This window comes from Haliotis rufescens, unplaced genomic scaffold (genome assembly GCF_023055435.1).
Source record: "Haliotis rufescens isolate VD_foot unplaced genomic scaffold, xgHalRufe1.0.p SCAF_7, whole genome shotgun sequence".
In the NCBI taxonomy this organism is placed as follows: domain Eukaryota; kingdom Metazoa; phylum Mollusca; class Gastropoda; order Lepetellida; family Haliotidae; genus Haliotis; species Haliotis rufescens.
Genome location: NW_025964361.1, coordinates 34,753,658 through 34,774,013, shown reverse-complemented (window position 1 = coordinate 34,774,013; position 20,356 = coordinate 34,753,658). Strand labels below are relative to the sequence as shown.

General features: G+C 41.1%; 1 protein-coding gene across 9 annotated transcripts in view; it reads right to left on the bottom strand.

Annotated features, from left to right (window-relative positions):
• The window catches only part of LOC125376074 (CD109 antigen-like), a 45,248-nt gene that overhangs the window by 2,016 nt on the left and 22,876 nt on the right, over window positions 1–20,356 (bottom strand). For 3 of the 9 annotated variants that reach the window (XM_048387568.1, XM_048387569.1, XM_048387567.1), the window contains exons 20-34: window positions 10,372–10,489; window positions 9,323–9,436; window positions 8,549–8,650; window positions 8,232–8,360; window positions 6,883–7,021; window positions 6,341–6,517; window positions 5,662–5,743; window positions 5,335–5,491; window positions 4,874–4,948; window positions 4,333–4,504; window positions 3,776–3,990; window positions 3,299–3,448; window positions 2,733–2,795; window positions 1,965–2,074; window positions 658–805 (exon numbers count right to left, since the gene is read on the bottom strand). In XM_048387568.1, coding sequence (XP_048243525.1) covers window positions 658–805; window positions 1,965–2,074; window positions 2,733–2,795; window positions 3,299–3,448; window positions 3,776–3,990; window positions 4,333–4,504; window positions 4,874–4,948; window positions 5,335–5,491; window positions 5,662–5,743; window positions 6,341–6,517; window positions 6,883–7,021; window positions 8,232–8,360; window positions 8,549–8,650; window positions 9,323–9,436; window positions 10,372–10,489 — 1,951 coding nt within the window. Of the gene's footprint in view, window positions 1–657; window positions 806–1,964; window positions 2,075–2,732; window positions 2,796–3,298; window positions 3,449–3,775; window positions 3,991–4,332; window positions 4,505–4,873; window positions 4,949–5,334; window positions 5,492–5,661; window positions 5,744–6,340; window positions 6,518–6,882; window positions 7,022–8,231; window positions 8,361–8,548; window positions 8,651–9,322; window positions 9,437–10,371; window positions 10,490–11,472; window positions 11,651–12,932; window positions 13,120–15,184; window positions 15,360–16,804; window positions 16,983–19,335; window positions 19,520–20,356 lie in introns of all 9 variants that reach the window. The other 6 variants (XM_048387562.1, XM_048387563.1, XM_048387565.1 and 3 more) reach the window with 6 other exon arrangements.

Below are 20,356 nucleotides of genomic sequence, written 5' to 3'. Positions count from 1 at the left end.
CGTGTGTGTGTGTGTGTGTCTGATTGTACTAGTCAGGAAAAATACCGATTTTATAGTGCCAGCCCACTGATATACCACGCCGCAGTTGACAAGAATACTCCACTCAGACACAGTATACTAATGCCGAGGGCCAGGTGGGGTAACAACAAGTACCATCTTTTAAGGCCTTTTTGTACGACTGGGTCGGGGATCGAAACCACGACCTTCCGCTCTCCGGGCAGGCGCTCTGTCTACTGGACCACGGAGGCAGTTATAACTAATAAGGAAGTTCACTGACATGCCGACCGATATTTATTTGGTTGGTTGGCTGGTTTGTTGTTAAACGCCGCACTCAGAAATAAATATTCCAGCCATATGACGGCGGTCTGTAAATAATCGAGTCTGGACCAGACAATCCAGTGATTGATATCATGAGCATCGCTCCACGCAATCTTTATTTGGAGAGACTAAAGCATAGGTTTTACGAAATACGTTCATTTTGGGCAAGATTTGAATTATACAAATAATGTAATCTTTGATGTGAAACATATTAAAGAGCCGGTATATAAACATATGAAAATAAATTTACAGTGTTTATGAATACATTTAATTAAATAAAATGAATCCAGTACCATGGATTAAGTCAACGAGAAGGGATGGTGACGGATAATATCTCACCTCATCAAAATACAGAACCACCTTTTTGTTGGGAGTCTCGACCCTCTTGAGGGTCTTCAGTTTGGTGAGTGTTTCAAGGTCGGCATCAAAGCCGGAGGGAACTCCGAGTTCCTGAATTGCCATGCCACTTGCGCCGGTCGACAACCATCTGAGGAGGCAACGTGGTACTGATGTGTAATAGTCCTTTATTACCGTTATGTATTTTTTATGCATTATTAAACGAATGGAGTAAACCATTTATAAATCATTCTCATACTTATCATATTTATATGAATCGAAATTAAACTTGTTCATTTCGACCATTGAATGTTCGGAACCTAAAATTATACCAAATACATAGCCTTCGCAAACACATGTCAAAAAGATTGATGTGAATGGGTTGCGGGAAACATGGTTCCAATATTTGAAGATGAGCAAGTCGTTAACCCAAGCTGATCTTCTTGGGAGTTGGATTTAAAGACACAACAAACATACGTTCATCTTTGGTACCCGACTTGCTCCTGATTAGATTTTTCTCCAGAAGGAGGAATATCATCCTTTTTAACTCATTATAGCCAACCTTCTGTATTTCATTATGTCCGATGACCAAACCTTGCAGTTGTATTGAAGCGAAAAGGAGAGTTGTAGCATTTGAAACAGATGATGAATTAAAACAATTATATACTATTTCAATGTTTTCCATCAGTATGCAATTGCACATTGTAAAGGTGTGTAGGTGAGGTGAAATGTGTTTTTACTTCACGTCGAGTTTATGTAAACAGCGATGTGCATGCACGTGTGTGTGTGTGTGTGCGTGCGTGCGTGCGTGCGTGCGAGTGTGTGTGTGTGTGTGTGTGTGAGTGTGAGTGTGTGCGTGCGTGCGTGCGTGCGTGCGTGCGTGCGTGTGTGTGTGTGTGTGTGTGTGATTGTGCGTGTGTGTGCGTGTGTGAGTGTATGACAAGTAGATCTATGTTGGTGTGGCAACTCGAAGTGGGATAAAGCGTATGATGTAAGTCGTCAAGAAAACACTATGACGTCGTGATAGATCAATGCCAATAGATCTCCACTGGATGATCCTCCACTGGACTAACACATGTCACTGTGCAATAAAGGTTTGTAAAACAGACTGATACAAACAGGGTGTATCTCATTATCAACGGTCGTCCATGTTATTGTTGCCGCTACTGATCATGGCAATTGTTGGCAATGTTCAGCTTCTGAAAATGCTTTACTCCTAATCAGTTGCTGAAAGACTTCAACGTGATGTCTAAGGGTACATATGTGTTATGTCTGACGGTAGTAAGTGTGATGGCTGCCCCCACCCTCACCTGGTGCAGGTCTGGACGGTGATGGAGTTGATGTCCTCACTCAGAAGCGTGACGGTCACATCAAACGTTGGCTCCTCCACCTCAGCCTCAACGTTGAAAAACACGGCGACCTGAACGGCATTTAAAGAAATATACTTTCACCACATCTTAATACACTATCAGCGTTAACTTAACACCCAACTTATATATGTACAGGTAACTCAACATTTATATCAAATGCCATCATAAAAAAGAATAGTGTTATCAGTATAGAGTAAACTGTCCCAAACACAAATTGAACATGATCTCATTTCGAAATAGCATGTTTGCATATAACCATGATGACAATGTTTGCAGTTTAGTAACACAGGTGCTTCGTCGTACCTGCACACTAATAATCATAGTTAATGCGCCTTTTTGCGATGGGTCTGAAGTGGAAAAGGTTCGCTCGCCACACCGAAGACCCGGGTTCCTTTTCTGACATGGAAGGGCGGTCGGGTAGCCTAGTGGTTAAAGCGTTCGCTCGTCACGCTGAAAACCCGGGTTCGATTCCTGTCACTGGTACAATGTGTGAAGCCCATTTCTGGTGTCCCCCGCCGTGATATTGCTGGAATATTGCTAAAAGCGGCGTAAAACCATACTCACTCACTCACTCTGACATGGGTACAACTCGTAAATCCCATTTTCAAGTGTTCCCCCGCCGTGGTATTGCTGGAATATTGCTAGAGCGGCGTAAAACTCTACTCACTCAATGTTGCATGCTACTAGTATGCGTATGATGCCACCGACCTCAACAAGAGCGATGCCGGACCCTGTAGCCTGTACATTGACGCTGCTCGGGATGGATGGAAGCTGCAGGTAAAAACGGGTACGAAATCGTGAATATGTAATATATAAAGTATAACATACAATGAAAAGCAGTTAGTCCAGGGATGCTGTAGGGAGCATTAGTACTTAACAATAGGTACTGCCCATGATTTGGTAAGTTCAATTTGTAGATCCGGGCCAGTTAACTTGGAAGGGATATGGATTAACGAGATTAAATTATATGAACATTAAAAATATTTTAGGAAACTCAAGAGTGGATATGGATTAACGAGATTAAACTTTATGTACATTAAAAATATTTGAGGAAACTCAAGGGTGGATATGGATTAACGAGATTAAACTTTATGTACATTAAAAATATTTTAGGAAACTCAAGAGTGGCCGAACTAGTCAAGAACTGAACATTTCATACCCGGATAAATGGGCGAATATTTATGCACATTTTTGAATATGTGCGAGTTCAGTATTGACATGGTAGAGCGTGTGATCAGTGTGCAGCTGAAAGAAGGGTATTGGTGAGTACTCACCTCGACACTCTGGAGCACGAGCGCGTTGTTCTGGTTGACGGAGAATTGGTGTCTGAAGCTGCCACTGCTCACTGTCACCTGGATGTCGAAGTTGTTGGAGTACGCCATCTTGGCGAACTCAGACAGAGCCTGCAAGGCCAACACCGTGTCCTGGAAGAATATGACAGAGCCCCATACCAGTGTGAAGAAGAAGACTCAAGAAGAGTTTATTGCACTCAACACGATCAACAGTCACATCCATTTTAATACACGCACGCACGCACAACGACCTCACCAATGATGCTTTGGCTTATAGACAATTTCTCTAACAGGTATACTGTTATATCTAATGCGTTTGAGATATTCTAAAATGAAATCAACGACGCGGGCCTACCGCGCTTTGTGTACTTTAAGACAAGAGTTCAAGAGAAGGCGAAGTGGGTCTTGATTGTAATAAGAACCTGTGTTTTTTCCTAACAATGTAGATATAACACTAACTTGGGTGGAGGAAAATCCGCCGTGGGGATTACGCTGTGACGCCAACCACTTCATGATGTTAAGACCGCCGCTGAAATCGTTTTTCTCGCCGAAGATCAGCAGAGCGTATGCCGTCATCTCGATGTCGATGGCCTTCTTGGTTGATGGTGGTCTCCAGTATTTGGTGGTGGACTGTGTTGTCTTGACCTCAGGACGGTGCCAGTACTTGAATCCATCTGGAAACGTAGTTAACCAACACATTAACTTCAAAAAGAAAATGTAAGGCATGAGCATGTCCGTGACCAACGATGAACTGTTTACGAGATACGTGTATACCTTTTCGATTACGGTAAGAAAATCAGTTTGTATCAAAGATTTGCTAATGTGCAAAAATTAGACAACCGCATCCTTCAAACCTAAATAAGCCTTATGATCTCCTTTCAAAATGTCCTTTTACTCATTCTTTTAAATTCTGCAGATCCGTTTGGCCCAAAACGGTCTCATTGTACCGTGGCCTTGGTGGACATAGTTGAATATGAGTTTAAGTTATACAGAAGTTGAAAGAACATCGATGCTACCTTTAACAATAGCATGAGAGTTTAGTGTAGCAAAGGAAGTGTCGGTCTTGGTGCTGCCGGCAAGCTGTAGGGCATAGGTGATGATGGCCAGTGAGTAGTCATCTGCTGGAGTCTCATTCTCAAGGAACTGAAGAGCCTTGGTCGTGGCTGTGCGTATCCGCTGTTGGACATTCTGTGCAAATTACAAGAAGATGTAGACAGCCTGAATTCAAGAGACGCCACAAAGGAAGTATTATTGTGCAATAATGAGTGCATGAAATAAAATAACATGCTCAACTGAACATGTAGAGCCAGGGGTTGTGTCTATTTATTAGTGATGAAGACATGTCCCAATGTTCCTGTAGCCAGAGGTCATAGGTATACAACTATTATCTCCATATATGATATAGCTACGCGATAAGTCGTAAAGAACAATCAAGAACGGAGCGTGGTTTATTTCACGATTAAGCAGTGTTCTATCCTGACGCTATTCCTGGAAATTCGAATATACAGTCGCAATTTGATGGTTACTCGTTTATTTCTTAAATAAAGATTCACTTACCCCAACGAGGTCGTTGTTCTCGAGAAGGGCGATAAGAACATATGCCGTCAATGAAGCACCTTTGTTGGAACCTCCCTTGAGAAGAAATCACGGGCATATAATAATTAATGTCATTATTAACGTAAAACATGTTTCAAGGTATTCATATAAATGACCACAACAAACACATAAAAACGGAAAGGGGATTATTTACAGTTATATTCATAATATTGCAGGTGCATGACACGCAGCATAAAGGACAATGCCAAAAGACAGTCGCTGAGAAGTTGCAGGTCATCACGTGTGTTACTAAAGAAGTTGACTGTGTGTAATTACAAACCATATTTAAAAAAATAATATTATTGGTATTGGACCATTCAATGGGATTTGTACAATAACAGTAGAAACCTATACATATATCAATGAAACACAATAAGATGTAATACATGTTGACAAACGAAGGGTGATCAGTCTGGACTCACGGTCATGTCCTTGTGGATGACCCGGCCTGGTTCAGGGAAAGAACCATCAGCCTTCTGTCTGGCTACCATCCAGTCGACAGCTCGTGTGAGGACATCGTCGTCGATGAAGGTGTATGGTTTAGCCTGATGGAACGTCTTTATAACGAACGCTGTCAACCTGGGAGCACAAATACCGAACATAATCTAACGAGCAAAATCATGCGAGATATTATTATGGTAGAATATAAAATAATATCTATTTCATCTAATGGAGTATGTGCGTTTGAAATGTACACATTGTATTAAAAATGTGTGTCTAAGAAATTCATGTGTCTTAACAGAACGTACCACATGCTGCCAGATGGGTCACGGTCACCAAACGCACTGAAGGAGCCATCCTTGTGCTGGTAGGTCAGCTCTCTCTGGTATCCTGGAGGAGATTGGTGACATGTAAGTTCAAAGTAAACGTTGACATGCTGTTGTGAGAAGGGTTTGGTTTTGGTTTGGTTTGTTGTTTAACGCCGTACTCAGCAATATTCCAGATATATGACGGCGGTCTGTAAATAATCGATTCTGGACCAGACAATCCAGTGATTAATATCATGAGCATCGATCCATGCAATTGGGATCGATGACATGCATCAACCAAGTCAGCGAGCCTGACCACCCGATCCCGTTAGTCGCCTTTTACGACAAGCATAGTCACCTTTTACGGCAAGCATGGGTTGCTGAAGGCCTATTCTACCCCGGAATCTTCACGGGTCTGTGAGAAGGGAGTTTATGGTATTGAATGTTTATCATTTCATCCCATCGCCCATTATTGCTGTCCATTATTCCGAAGATTTGAGGAAGAGGAAACATCAACCAGTGAATCTAGATCCCGATGCACAAGGTTTGGTCGCACTATGGCTGTCCTTATTCTACACATGTATGACTATCACAGCGCTGAGTGGATCGGGGAACTTTCTGTTGGGAAGGGTATGGAATTCATGAGTTTAAATAGGTTCGGGCGGCACCACCGACATACCAGATTCCATGTACTTGATTGCCTTGTCTTCTATGTCTCCTGTCAGCTGTTTGGTTGCTGTCAGATAGTTGGTTACAAACACATCCGGTGCCAACCCCAGCATCGTCTGCTCACCACATCCGGTAGGCATGCGCAGAAGACTGTCTAGACCACTTACAGTTGGGCCCATCAGGTCACCTAATCGAACATGACAGGGTTATAGAGACGTTTGTCGGATAAAACAGAACAGTTGCCGCATTAAATTCTGGACATAACTGTAAGTTTGTATATATTGCCATAAAGACGGTTCAATTCATTCCATTTTATTTTCTTAAATTAACTAGCATACCAACGTGGGAACTGAATAGATACATTATAGATGTCGCATCTCTGAAATGACAATTATTTTTTATGATTACCCACTGAAGAAGACAGAATCAAATTGGCAAGCTACCACTAATCTTAGAAATTGAGTAATTCAATCGTGATTTTGTAACGCCATGATGCTTGATATACTGTGAACACCTGGATATGCAACGGTATTGTTTTATTTTATCACTGACCAATGGCGGTGATTCTAGCGGTCTGTGATCCAGAGACGACGTTCTGTGGCAGAGTGATGGGGACATTCTTGGAGAAACTGGTGGCCTGCTTCAGGTCAATCAGGACAGGAACATTGTACTCTTTGGGGGTTCCTTCGGGCTGAAGAAAGATGACATGATGAATACATGTTGGAACACACTGTACCCTGCAGGAGCTACATTAGAGAGATAACGTGGTGAATACGTATGTTATGATAGCCCTAGATATGAATGCATGCTGTTTTATCAAAACGCGATTTTTGTTCTGTAGAAAGGTTTCCTAACCTATGACACCTCAGTTGGTCATAAATGAATGTTCTTCGCTTTACACGTTTATTGTGGATAGTGTCCTATAACGGAATGTCTGACACATTACTAGGCATTATTGATATTAGACATAACACATAACACTAATGAAAGTTCGTCGTTTGAAGTAATCACATTCCATCTGACTTTTTCACACTTGATAAGTTTCATTTCAATTGTATTATCTTGAAATGTGTCTAAAAGCAAAACGTTTTTACAGTATAATAACCGCAAATGTAGCCTAACTTAGCATCGACTGTGCTTTATCGGTCTAACATAGTGAGATGACTGTGCCTTCTTGGTCTAACATAGTGAGATGATTGTGTTTTGTGGGTCTAAAACAGTGAGATGATTGTGCCTTGTTTGTCTAACATATTGTGATGATTGTGTTTTATTGGTCCAACATAGTGAAATGATTGTGCCTTATTGGTCGAACACAGTGAGAGGATTGTGTTTTATTGGTCTAACATAGTGAATGATTGTGTTTTAGGGGTCTAACATAGTGAGATGATTATGTTTTAGGGGTCTAACATAGTGAGATGATTGTGCCTTGTTGGTCTAAAATAGTGAAATGATTGTGCCTTATTGGTCCAACATAGTGAAATGATTGTGCCTTATTGGTCTTACATAGTGAGATGATTGTGCCTTATTGGTCATACACAGTAAATGATTGTGTTTTGTGGGTCTAACATAGTGAAATGATTGTGTTTTATGGGTTTAACATAGTGAGATTATTATGTTTTAGGGGTCTAACATAGTGAGATGATTGTGCCTTGTTGGTCTAACATAGTGAAATGATTGTGCCATATTGGTCTAACATAGTGAGACGATTGTGCCTCATTGGTCAAACATAGTGAGATGATTGTGCCTTATTGGTCTAACATAGTGAAATGATTGTGCCTCATTGGTCAAACATAGTGAGATAATTGCGTTTTACGGGTCAAACATCGTGAGATGTTTTAGGGTCTAACATAGTGAGATGATTGTGTTTTATGGGGATGACATAAAAATGGATAATGAAGTACCTCGACCAGAAGCTGTCTCTTGACGGCGTCAGCAGCGAGGGTGGATCGAGCGGAGACGGTCAGGTCGATCTTACCCAGTGTGGCGGGGACAATGGGGAAATATACAGAGGTGGCGCCACCTGCCTTCACCTGGAATATCGGAGATTATACACACACGTTTAGTAAAAAAAACACCGACAAAGTCAAGATCATATTGCGAAGTCCAAGATCAGATTGCAGTAGAAACAGTGGTAATTGAAGTGCCATTAAAAAAGACAAATATTTACTGGCGACGCAACAAAAACATATCACGATTATCAGTGAAGCAGGGTACTCACATAAACAGTCTGCGTTTGGTCCTTGGATTCTGTTTGTTCCCGACCGTTAGCATCAATAACAACATTCAGGTAGTCCTTGGATTGAGGGATGGACACAACAGCCTGTAAGGAGGTCAAGGTATTTTAGTGTCAGTGAGGAGGTTAAACTCCACAGTTCTCTATTTCTACAGCTCATATCGCGGCATATCAACTTAATTGGGAAGAAGGTCGGATGCCCGACAGGTCTTAGGCGTTTGTTACTTTCGTTAACACACGGACAAGGATGAGGAGAAATTAGGGATCGTAATAAGGCCGAGTCTGGGATTCGAACCCACGGTCTAGGATCCTGGCAGAGTATTGTGGCGCTTTAGACAACAGGTCCCTGGGAATGCGTACCTGTAGCCGTTTCAGAACCACATAATACAATTTATACACCTCCTAACATTGCCATCTTTTTTATCAGAAACGTCAATGCGGAAGAACAACCCATATGTTTATCAACTCAACAGGATTTGGTTGTAAAGAAATTTATGTAAGTACGTTTCAGAGGTAGTAACAGGGTGACGTAACATTGTTAATGACATTGAATGTATAATAATAAAGACTAATCAACACTGTTTTAATGGAAAAGACAAAGAATACTGATCGCAGATCGATATGCTCAGTATGTATTCAAAATGTTTCATTTCATATTGAATTTATACATCGACGTTTTGGGTGAGATGGTTGAAGACGATGGCCTGGACTGGCCTAACACTGGAAGCAGCAACTAATAATGTCCTCTCTATTACTCACGTCGACGTCCTGGGTGAGGTAGTTGAAGACGATGGCCTGGAGAGCCAGCTGTTCCCCTCGCGTCACGGAGTAGGGCAGGTTGAGGCTCACGAAGAAGGGGCGGAACACTCGGATCTGAACATAGACATATTGTGTAGGCATATGAAGAATTTATATGCTTATTAAACGGTTCTCTCCATCCAGGGGATCTTGACAGATTATATCGTATATATAACAAGCTTTCTTTATTTACATCAATCCCTCTTCTACGATAATAATGTAATCTGCCTTCGGAGTTGCCTCTTTTTAGCAGTCAATGGTCATGCTGAAGACACGGGTCGATACCACCGGGTACAATTTCAGATGTAGTGGTATTGACAGAAAGCGGCTTAACGCTGCGAGAATCGTATTGGAGGTATGTTGTTTGCCTCTAGTGAGTGAGTGAGTTTGGTTTTACGCCGCTTTTAGCAAAACAATAATATTCCAGCAATATCACGGCGGGGGACACCAGAAATGGGCTTCATACATTGTACCCATGTCGGGAATCGAACCCGGGTCTTCAGCGTGACGAGCGAACGCTTTAACCACTAGGCTACCCGACCGCCCTGTTTGCCCCTAGATCTGGACCATTAAATTACGAGTTAACCGCAGTAGCATCGTGTCGATACAGTGCTTTATTGAATAAGGAGAATTTACACTAAGTCATTTTCAACAACATCTGTTAATTGTTTATACACTGGATACATATAGGCAGTACAGTGGTTGGTGGAGTTTCATGTCTGAGCAGAATCGTTAAATCTGATGGTTCTCTACCCAGTGTTAATTAACGCCACTCAACAACCACTGTCCACAAAATGACCCCTTTTCGTTCGGCCGTACTCTGTTCGATATTTTCCCCGTGGAGATTCAAAGTCACGAAAGATACGGTTTCATATATCTACATTAAATATATAATATTTGTTTTGCAGTCCAAATATACGAACAAAACGACTTAAAGTTCAGCTCTGGGACAATAATCCACAGATCTGATCTTCCTCAGAGATCCTTTGAATAACTGATTAATACCATACCTTAGCTGAGGTTGGTGCAATTCCAAGGCCACTCTGAGCGTTGACGGCGAAGGCGCTGGCCACCCAAGACGTGATGGTGTCTGGCACTATTGTTGAGATGACGGCTTTGCCATCGGTACTGTAGTATTCAAATGATGTAACAACTGATTATATGGGCAGCTGATTACACGAACTGAATATTATTGACCTACACATTAAAATATAACGTCCATCATTATTAACATACAAATTAATGCAGATTATATGACATATAACTTCAACTAAAGAGGACAATCAGTCTCCTCTAGATTATCCGCCGAAACAGATTCCACTAGGAGTGGAAGGCAAAATAGTGATAAATAAACGTATTTACTGGACGTAGTAGAAAATATAACTAACTATCAACGATATATGTGCGTACGCTTACAAAAATATATTCATGGTATCATATAAAGAACAGTTTAAATCAAACACTAAAAGCATTGCGCTAAGCAGCAGAGATAAGGTTATAAGCAGGTTAACACTGGAACATGCACAAAACATGAACAAAACATGCACAAAACAACACGCCTTGGTAAGAAGGTTTACGGTACGCAGAGTGGAAAAGTGAAAGGTTCCGTAAAAAAAGTTCAAAGAAGCAACTTCCAAAATATTGTGGTAATGCCAGTCACATAATGTACATGGCATTTACAGTGGGATCCCCCATCTTAAAGAACCAGCTGCCAATGGACATTCACTCAAAGGACCATAAGCATTTCAACGCCGAGTATTCAATTCCAGTGCAGCATTTTGGTATGCAATTCTGTAGCCCTCTGTTGAAATACTTGTGATCCAATAAAAAAAATGAGTCCTCTCAGTATAATTATGATCCAATTAAAAACCATCCAACTGAATCTTGTTAGTAATTGTTTGGTGAGCCGAAACATTTCAATGCACCAGGCTTTCAGATTGCCATAGCCAACATCATATCACCATCTAGTGGTAGTATTATATGATGAGGACACTGTCTTGGGTGTTCTAGTTTTTGTTTTGAAGAGGCAGAAGATGCATTAGTGACAGTGTATATCCCTGCCGTCGATTATGCGCGCTAAGCCTACGGCCAACATACTAGTAAGGCAGTACCCTGAGCTAGTATTACTCCAAAGCCACGTCTCGGGAAAAACGTTTCTAACTCTTTCAACCTCCTGCAGGTTTGGTTTAGTATTGATAACTGTTCCTGTTGCAACATGGGCAGTGACCACATTTGGAAAGATATGTGGAATACCACCCATCAGGAAGCCACCACGGAATCTGGGATGATCTAAATAAAACAAAGTTGCTTTGTAGTTAATAAACTCTAACATGCAGCTGTTGCCTAATCTCCAAGAGGGACACTACTATGGCATTATCTTTTCAATATTGGTTATGATGTCTATCACATCAGTTACCATTTCCTGTATTTCCTCGTTTATAACAATGGACAAAAAGAATGGTACTAAGACGAATTCAAGATATTGGTTTACATAATGGCATAATACTAGCTAAGTTTCCCATCTTATATTTTGTATTATCCGTCAATAGCCAAGTTACTCACCATTATGAACGATCACAGAGAATCATTTTCTAAGTTGCACAGTATTGTTTGACAAATACACATTCCGAGTAATTCATGTCCTTGAACAAAATACATGCATTGGTAATTATCTATAACATACTCCCTCATACCCCATTTAAGAACTTCGTACGCATTGAAGCACCTGTTCGTCAACATATACAAATGTCTAGATTAGAATTTCTAGGTCTAGTGCTGGTTGGATATTCATTAATCGATAGAGCCGGTAAGATGGTACCCTAGTTTTAGTCGGTGACAGAAGATGAAATATACCTTCACACTGACAATCTGACGGCTTGGTAAACGCTGGACCATGCTTAGATGGTATGCAAATGGTCAGTTTCACAGAGTGAAACAGAGAGTGGAGATGGGATTTCACTTTAACAATTTACGACACCGGCTGTGCTATAGCCATATTGCTGGAAATTCTGTCCTGAAAGGTTCCATTTCTGTGAGAAACCCCATGTCCGAAATTACTGAATATATTCCAAGCCAGCTCCTCCATAGCCACTATCAACAGAATTAGTGTCTGGAGAGCATGAAGGAAACATGGAATGGATGTGCATCAGCAACTGAAACATGGCAAGGACACAGTGGTATATGTAATTACCAAGAGGGGTGTGCAGGAGCATATCCTTGTGTTGCCCTTCAGATGTCTATCAGTAAGATGAGCCACGATTTCTTGTGCAAACTCATATATCATCTTGGGTGATTCCTTTCGGCATGAGATAAATGTGACAGACAAGACATCAGTGAGAAGTGCATTGATCAGCAATAATGTGAGCGATGGACCAGACATGTTTCAGGAAATGTGCTTCGGGTGTGTTGAACATCCTTCAACGCCATAGACCCGTCCACTGCATCTTCCAGCGTGATTCGTTTGGGCACGATCTAAATACGATAGCTAGGCAAAAGAATGTTGCAGGCATGGGCTCAAGGCAGAAACGATATCAATGACAAAACACATTGGCTGATGATTCGAGCGAGGTACCTGACAGTCTGATTCTGCCAGAGCCAAGTTTCAGGAAATACATTTCTGATGTGTTCTACTTCCTTCAACGCCACATTGCCGCCCACTGCATGAGGTACCGCAACTCCTGATCCCAATCCAGATCCTGTTAGGGAAGCTAAAGGCAATGGTTGTCGCATGGGGGCGAACTCACACATGATACAGGGATCTAAAAATGAATAAATCTCGGATTTTGACAACGGTGCAACAATGTTTAGCAGGGTAACACATTTAAAGTTGTACTGAACATAATCTGTACATATCTCTAGTTGACAAAGGACAAAATTACAAAACGTGTATGCTTAATCGAGATTATACAGGTCCAGTGATTTATGTTTGTTCATTCGTTTGTTTGTTGTTTAATGCCGCAATACTCCAGCTATATGACAGCTATATGACGGCGGACTGTAAATAATCGAGTCCAGACAATCCAGTGGTTGACATCATGAGCATCGATCCACGCAATTAGGAAGCGATGACATGCATCAACCAAGTCAGCGAGCCTGACCACCCGATCCTCTGAATTGCCTCATACGACAAGCATAGTCGCCTTTTACTTCAAGAAAGGGTTGCTGAAGACCTGTTCTACCCGTATCTGCACAGGTCGGTTTATATTCCATCATATACAAACGTACCACCGATGACAACCGAATAATAAGAGAGGCATCAGTCACGTTGTGTCATGCATGTTCGTATGTGAGATAACAGAACACACTAACCTCAGGGTAACAAGATCGAACAAATCTATATCGAAAATAGTAATTCCGATAGTTAGACACCTGAGCCCAACACCACAAATGTTGAATAACTGCTATATCTAAACATGCTCACACCAAACTACCATGCATATCTAAACCAATACATTCACGGCAGTAACATTGACGTGCCCTGTGGTGATGTCATGCAGAGCACGGGAGAGTACATATCCCAAATGTTACAACTGATCTGGTCAGTGTGGCGAGTGTACCTAGTCGATGTGTTCAACCACAGCCATGACTCTGGGAACCACTGACGGAGGTGATCCACCTCCACCAGTACTTCGCTGTTCACGCTGGTAGATCTGGTTGCCATCGGGAGAACCGTAGTAGAGTACCTGTATCGGTGCCACGCTGCATGCAAGGATGTATCATTTCGACATGTAATCATGTTATAAGAATGATCAAAAGTGGTAGGAACTGAAAACTAAAAAAGAACCTTCCCAAAAGAAGTTTCTACAACCATTATATGGTAGGTATGTCATGAAATGTGTAGGTAATGGTAACGGGCGACCTCATGAAAACTAAAGGTAGGCTACCATCCTAGGAGATGGGTGCCAAACAGAAAGATTTGAAGTGTAAACCAGGACCACAGGGGTTGGGGGAGATTCTGAATTACCAAACAGTAGTACTGGTCCACATCCAGGTCTCTGGAAAGTCCGTTCTTATTCTCTCAACTTCTGCTAATTTTGATGTTGGTCTGCTGATTGAAGAGGTCTTGACCATTTCAGGTGACGCACGAGCTAACATTGCCATGGGTGCAAATGCTCTCATTCTCTTTCTGAAAGGGCGTCTCACTGGAGTATGACAAAATGTGGATATACGTTGCTTGAAGTGGAAGGAATGGTCAAGTACATACGCTTGAAGCTAGGAAAAGAATGATTATGTTGCAACACAACAGAACATCATTCCGGTGTTGGCATAATGCCAACGTCTTCATGTTCACATATGAGAGACAGACCATTCACGGTAATAAGCCATATTTTGGGCTGATAAGTCTGAAAGAGAAACTAGTGTTTTACGTGTCTAAGGTGCATACTATTACTGACAAATGCCATTAAGGATTACTACAATTGTATTAATCTAACAATAATCACCATTAGACAAAAAGAAAAAGAGTTATTGACTGAGTGATTATTCAAAATTTACGACTTTGTGTTAGAAGTGTTATGTAGTTTCTACTGTCAACGTTTGTGATTTATGTTTAGATGTGTGTTTGGCGCTGGGCTACAGCAGTCCCACCTACTTGTGACACTAAAACGTCAATAGTTGAAGCTTCCTTTACATCTCAAACTCTATTTAACTCCAAATAAGACCAAAGGCCTCATGTGTGCTCACATCTTTGGACAAAAACTCTCCTTTGACACGTCTTTCCCAGTTCGGATTCAGCTTAACAATTATATCTCGAACATAGGAAAGATACAGACAGGACAGATCAGCAGAAGTTGCGAGGAATGTAACTATTCTGTTGACAAATACCCAGTAGAAGAGTTGGTCCAAAGCCATGTTTCCGGAAAGTCACTGCGTATTTTCTCCACTTCCTTGAGTGGTGCGTGGTGTGTATCGACCGCGCCTCCTGTACCACTTACCATACCATTAACCACCCCAGGCACCACCCCTCCAGCCATGGCCATCATTGGTAGGTAAAGAGGCACTGCAGCATCAGACAGGGTTCATCATATAGTTTACCAGATAGCAAATGCCACTATGTATCTAAGAACATTTTTTTGGTTCAAGTTAAAGTCGTTGCTTGTCAATAGTTTGTATATCTGATTGTTGCATCTTCTGTTCTACTCGACTGACGTATAATGAAATGAATTGTAAATTTCAAGGGACTTGAAGACATTTGGGCTTGGATGTGTGGATGGTTGTTGGATTTGGGGATGATGGCTCTGATGTAGGGCCACAAAAGTAGCTAACAAAGTGCAAAATCGCAGTAGCTGAAGCTTTCCTAAACTCTCAAATCGTATTTACCTCTGGTTAACTTAATTACTCTTCCCCTTTTGGGATATCAGGCGTTTGTTTAAGTCTTAACAATATATATTTAAATTCCTGACCAAGTGGTTTTCCAAATTAACATATTATAATATAAATATAGTATCTAAATAATAGTGGGCAATAATGCCTACCAATAATGGTTGATGAACACAAATATAATATATTGGTGTTTGGTAAATCTTTCTTGCCAATCACTGTTTGGCGGTGGGGTGGTCTAATGATTGTGGCTTTCGTTCGTCACGTCGATGACCCAGGTAAGACCTCCCTGGCTCATTTTGTAAAGTTCCTTCATGATACACGTGAGAAATGCACTGTATGTAATGCAGGTTTACGCGAATTACAAGTCAATATATTCAATACATAATATTACAATGTACATCACCATATTTTCCGAATGGCCAAGAATTCTCCCTAAAAACAATAATTTACTAGCAGAGTCTAGTTTATCAATTCCATTCGAAAAATGAAAGAAACTTTGGGACAGACAAGCAGAATTGGCGAGAAATAAAAGGTGAGGTGGGGTGAAATTGAGTTTAACGTCGCGTCCAATATTATTGCACATATATAGCGACGTGCATGTACGTGTGTGTGTGTGTGTGTATGGCTGCTTGTACTAGTCCGGACTGATGCCGATTTATAGTGCTAGTTAACTGAGATACCGTGCCGCAGTTTAACATGAATACCCAACTCAGACACAGTATACTGACACCGAGCCGACCAGTCCTTGCTTTAGCCCCTTAATGCCGAGCGCCAGACAGGATAACAACAAGTACCATCTTTTAACGTCTTTTGGTATGACGCGGCCAGGAATTGAACTCCGGACCTTCCGCTCTAACACTAGACCACGGAAGCAGATCTAAATGTGTTGCAAGACAGACAAGATATCAATTACAAGAACACTGATCAGGAATAACGCGCTGACATGTTTCAGGAAATGTGCTTCGGATCTGTTGTACTTTCTTGGACGCCACAGGATTGGCCACTGCATCTTCTAGGGTGATTCGTTTGGACGCGAGGTAAACACGATAGCCAGGCAAAGAATGCTGCAGACATTGGTGCAGGGCAGATGAGAAGCACATTGATCAGATGAGAACAAAGTACCTGGTAGTCTGATTCTGCCAGAGCCAAGTTTCAGGAAATGCACTTCTGATGTGTTCTACCTCCTTCAACGCCCCAGTACCACCCAATACCTGAGGTATGGCAACTCCTGATCCTAAGACAGATCCTGTTTGGGGCGGCATTGGACCATGTGCCAGCATGTCACAAAAAATGCAGGGATCTAAAAACGAATGAATGTCAGATTTTGACAACGATGTTGCAATGTTGAGGACTGAAACATATTTATATTGCTGAACATTCAAACATATATTACCTCAGTTGGATACACATATCCTTCCTGATTCATAATCCATCACACATTCAAACATGCCACCGATGGCAATTGAACGTAGTATTCCCCTGGCACATGGCAGAGAGGCAGCCGTCATGTTGTCAACAGAACCTGATTCTTATGGGAGATAACACAACACAAAAACCCTCATTCTGATATATTTACATCTATACCAATCACAATCAATGTTGAATAATTGCTAATACAAGGCATGCTTAGACCAAACTGCCATGAATATCTAAACCAATAAACTAACGACAGTAATACATCAACACGCTCTGTGCTGATGTCATGCAGAGCACGAGAGAGTACATATCCCAAATGTTACAACTGATCTGGTCAGTGTGGCGAGTGTAGCTAGTCGATGTGTCCAACCACACCAGGACTCTGGGAACCACTGACGGAGGTGCTCCACCTCCACCAGTACTTCGCTGTTCACACTGGTTGATCCGGTTGCCATCTCATTCTGTGGAAGCCTAAAGGCATTATCAAAACTCCAGAGTCAGTTTGAACGGCGTCTCGCTGAATATAAGGATGGGTGTTAGTATCCTTTGGACATGTAATCATGTTACAAGAACGAAAAGATTAGTAGGAACTGGAATCTGAAAAGAACCATCCCAAGAGAACAGAAGTTAGTTTCTACAACCAATATAAAGTCGGTATGTCAAGAAGTCGGTAGGTTATGTTGACGTGCCTCCTCATATAGGTTAATATCCGAGAAGGGTTAATGTGTTAGCTCTGTTCCAAACCTTGGACCACAAGGAGAATGGGTTAGGTCCGTAATAAGACATTTTGAATTACCCAATAGTGGTATTGGTCCACATCCAGGTCTCTGGAAAGTTAACTCTTGTTCTCTCAACTTCTGCTAATTTTGGTGCTGATCTGCTGATTGCAGAGCTCTTGGCCATTATAACAGGTGATAACTCAGCAGACATGGCCATAGGTGCAAATTGTCTTCTCGCCATAAACATAGGGCGCATCACTGGAACTTTACAACATGTAGAAATACGTTACTTGAAGTGGAAGGAATGGTGAAGTATACTACTCAAAAGAAGTTTTAGGATTCTTCATATTACTATACATGTAGTTAATCTGTCATACGTCATACATCATACGTCAAATCTGACAATACAACAAGAAATATAGCATCCAAACATCCTTTCATCATTCCTGTGTTGTCATGATGCCAGAAAATTAGAGCATTACATATAAAGACTTCTTCATTTTCACATGTGAGAAAATGTCAATTTACAGTATATTTGGGGCTGATTAGCCTAAAAACGAAAACAAGGTTTAACGTGGTTTATGTTTCGCTTTTAGGGATAAAGTTTATTATTCATTTAAATATATTCATTTAGATGAAGCCATAGCTTCATCAGCAGACACAACAAGGTTACATGACTCGGTTAGTTTGTGTCAAACACTCAGCACCATTGCAGAGCATTTATAGATGTCTTTGTGTGATTAAAAATGATACAAGTGTATGTATATTAATGATAATATTGATTTGGGATTTTGTTAGCGTTGATATTCCAGTACTGACATGTTGTCAGCAATTTTACGACACTGACAATCCTGACCAGTATAATAAAGGATATACAGAGTTGTTGACCGACAGCTTCACGCTTGTTTTGTTTGTTTTATTTGTTGTTTAACGCCGCACTCAGCAATATTCAAGCTACATGACGGCAGTCTGTAAATTATCGAGTCTGGACCAGACAATCACGAGCATCGATCCACGCAATTAGGATACGATGACATGCATCAACCAAGTCAGCGACCCTGACCACCCGATCCCGTTAGTCGCATTCTACGACAAACATAGTCGCCTTTGACGGCAAGCATGGGTTGCTGAAGACCTGTTCTATCCCGGATCTTCACGGGTCTTTTCACACATGTAGTGTTCATATGGTTATTCATAATTTAGGACTTTGTTTAATGCCAGGCTTCTTAGAAATGTTTGTCTATTGTTGCAATATGTATTCGTGATTTATGTTAAGTGGCGACTTTGGCGTATAGCTACAGCAGTCCCACACTGTAGCAAAGTGCAAAATCGTCAATAGTTGCCAACTCTTTTTAACAAGAACAAAATGAGCTCACATCTTTGGACACAGACTTTCCCTTGACACTTCTTTGCCAGCTTAGAATCAATCAGATTATCAATTATATGACTAAGAAAGGACAGATATAGATGGGACAGACAAGCAGAATTGGCGAGCAATGTAATTCCTTTGACAAATACCCAGTAGAAGAGTTGGTCCAAAGCCATGTTTCCGGGAAGTCACTGCGTATTTTCTCCACTTCCTTGAGTGGTGCGTGGTGTGTATCGACCCCGCCTCCTGTTCCTGTTCCTGTACCAGTTCCCATCCCATTAACCATACCTATCCCCACCCCTCCAGCCATGGCCATGGGGTAGTAAACAGGCACTGCAGCATCAGACAGGGTTCATCATACAATTGACCAGATAACATATGTCACTATGTGTCTAATAACATTTGTTAGCTTGATTTGCGGTAAGGTTGTTGTCTGTCAATATCATGACCATCTAGTTGTTTTTTCTGTTCTGCTTAACTGACTTTTTATTAAATGAATTCGTGTGACTTGAAGTCATTGGAGCTAGTGTATGGTTTGTGAAGGCGTGTGTGTGTTTGTTGGGCTTGTGGGTGTCGGATTTAGTAATTGGAGTAAACATTGGCATACTTGCTTGTCGTTGATATTATCTATTGGCACAAAAACCCAACATATAATATCAATCCCCAATAAGGTATCCAAAACGAACAATTCTGGCCAATACAAACAAAGATACAAAGATTTTTCGACTGAATGCTTCACTATGGTAGTGATCATGTGAGTATTCGTAATTTACGACTTTTGTCTAATGTTGCCTAGAAGTTCTTGTGTTTTACTGTATATATTCGCGATTTAAGTTTGGTGGTGACTTGAGGTACTGGTAAGGAAAGTACAAAAATCGAAAATCGTTGCTTTCCTATAATCTTCAACCCAACCTGTTTACTTAATTTCTCTGACACTATCGGTATATCAAACGTTTGTTAAGGCCTAAGAATGTATCTTTATTCCTGGCGAAATGGTTTTCCAATTAAAACTTATTTTCTGGTATGCGCATATTAGGCTAATATTGGCACATACATATTTCAATCATGCTGGCTTCGTCTCGTAAATTATTAAATATACTGATTTACTCTTATTCGAAATAATACCCTTTCTATAATTAAAAAAAAATGTCAAGAATTTGAAATGTATCA